General features: G+C 37.7%; 1 protein-coding gene across 1 annotated transcript; it reads left to right on the forward strand.

The window, feature by feature from the left end:
• The first annotated feature begins 300 nt into the window (after positions 1 to 300).
• LOC112163832 (CCAAT/enhancer-binding protein 2-like) lies at positions 301 to 1326 on the forward strand. Its single transcript, XM_024300085.1, has 3 exons — positions 301 to 315; positions 589 to 729; positions 991 to 1326. The coding sequence occupies exons 1-3, from the start codon at positions 301 to 303 to the stop codon at positions 1324 to 1326; spliced, it is 492 nt and encodes a 163-aa protein (XP_024155853.1).
• Positions 1327 to 1534: the final 208 nt, after the last annotated feature.

The following is a 1534-nucleotide window of genomic DNA, read 5'->3' on the forward strand; positions in this document are numbered from 1 at the left end:
AGTACAAAAACTAGATCACTGACCAAGTCACTGTTTATGTTACTGTTAAATTTATGTCATTAGTAATATCACTAATTATGTGTTTACCTATGTCATTCGTTATTTTTGTGATATTGATATTGCTAAGCAGCTGTTTGAAAAATAACTAGTTTTCTATTTTTATTTTTTATTTTCCAAACAGTATTGGTTTTGCAATAAGACGAAAGTAGTGCCACTAATCACTGGAAAGGAAACCGAAAAACACAGAATTAAAAAGTGGCACTTAAAGACCCTGATAGAAAAAAAGGGGATTTCAACACCATGGGGAAGTTGAAGGTATGTTAATTTGATGTACAAAAACTAGGTCACTGGTCTTGTCATTATTCATGTCACTATCATTCACATGTCATTGGACAAGTCAAGTTGAATATTATTCTTGTAGCGTTCCAACTGGTCAGGTCACTGAGCAAGTCATTAACTATGTCACTGCCCATGTTACTGTTATATGGTCATTTCACAGTGCATGTAACTTTCCATGTCACTGATTGTGTTGCAGTTTTATTTGTGTCACTGCCTAAGTCACTGACAAGTTTTGTAATTTTGTTTCAGAAAATCTTTTATAAAGTTAAAGAAGATGCAGAGGAAGATGCTACTCAGTCTAATACAAACACAGAAAGTCAAGAAAAACATAATGATGAGCAAGAAGAAACTGTTGAAAAGAGAACCAGCGGGAACATGGAGAAGGGGACTGCATGGAATGATAAACAGAAGAAAGAATTAGAGAGAAATCTTCAGAAAAAGGAAGAAGAGCTAAGAGATATGGAAATAGAGAAAAAGGGCTTGGATGAAAAAATAACGAAATTGGAGAAAAAATTGGAAACAAGAGAAAAGAAAGCTGACCACATTAATGAAGAGGATAGGGATGTGAATGAAGAAACCAATGAAAATAGAAACAGTGAGAAGATGGAGACAGAGATAAGGAAGAACGATGAAGAGAAGAACTAATTACAGAGAAAGCTCGAGAATAAGGAAGAAGAGCTAAGTGCTTTGAAAAGAGAAGTTGAGGAGAAAGAAAAGGAAATTGGCAAAATAAACGAAGAGAAGGGGGATGTGTTAGAGGAAAATAAGGTGCTGAAAATTGAGAAAGCCTCCCTGAATTCACGAGTGAAGCAATTGGAGAGCATAGTGATGGAACTTATTGAGAAGTTTGAGTCACCAATAGCACGTCCAGGTGATGACAATGACTCAATTCTTCCTCCCCCACCGCCCAGTTTCCCTCCGCCAAAATCAAAGGCCCCTCACGACAAGCCAACTGACAGCAAGCACTCCAAAAACACAAAATCTTAAGGTGTTATTCAAGGAACTCAATCACAACCTGCCTACTCCACAACAAGGGCATCTCATATGACATCTGCGGCACCTCACTCAACCGACCGAGGACATCAGTTACCACTTAAATGCCTTGCCCAAGCAGCTACACAAATTCATTCACCAACCTCTCTTGAGGTTAAATTGGGAACAACAGAAGATGCTTGCACACTGAATACTTCTTGGA

This window comes from Rosa chinensis, chromosome 5 (assembly GCF_002994745.2).
Source record: "Rosa chinensis cultivar Old Blush chromosome 5, RchiOBHm-V2, whole genome shotgun sequence".
Classification (NCBI taxonomy): Eukaryota; Viridiplantae; Streptophyta; class Magnoliopsida; order Rosales; family Rosaceae; genus Rosa; species Rosa chinensis.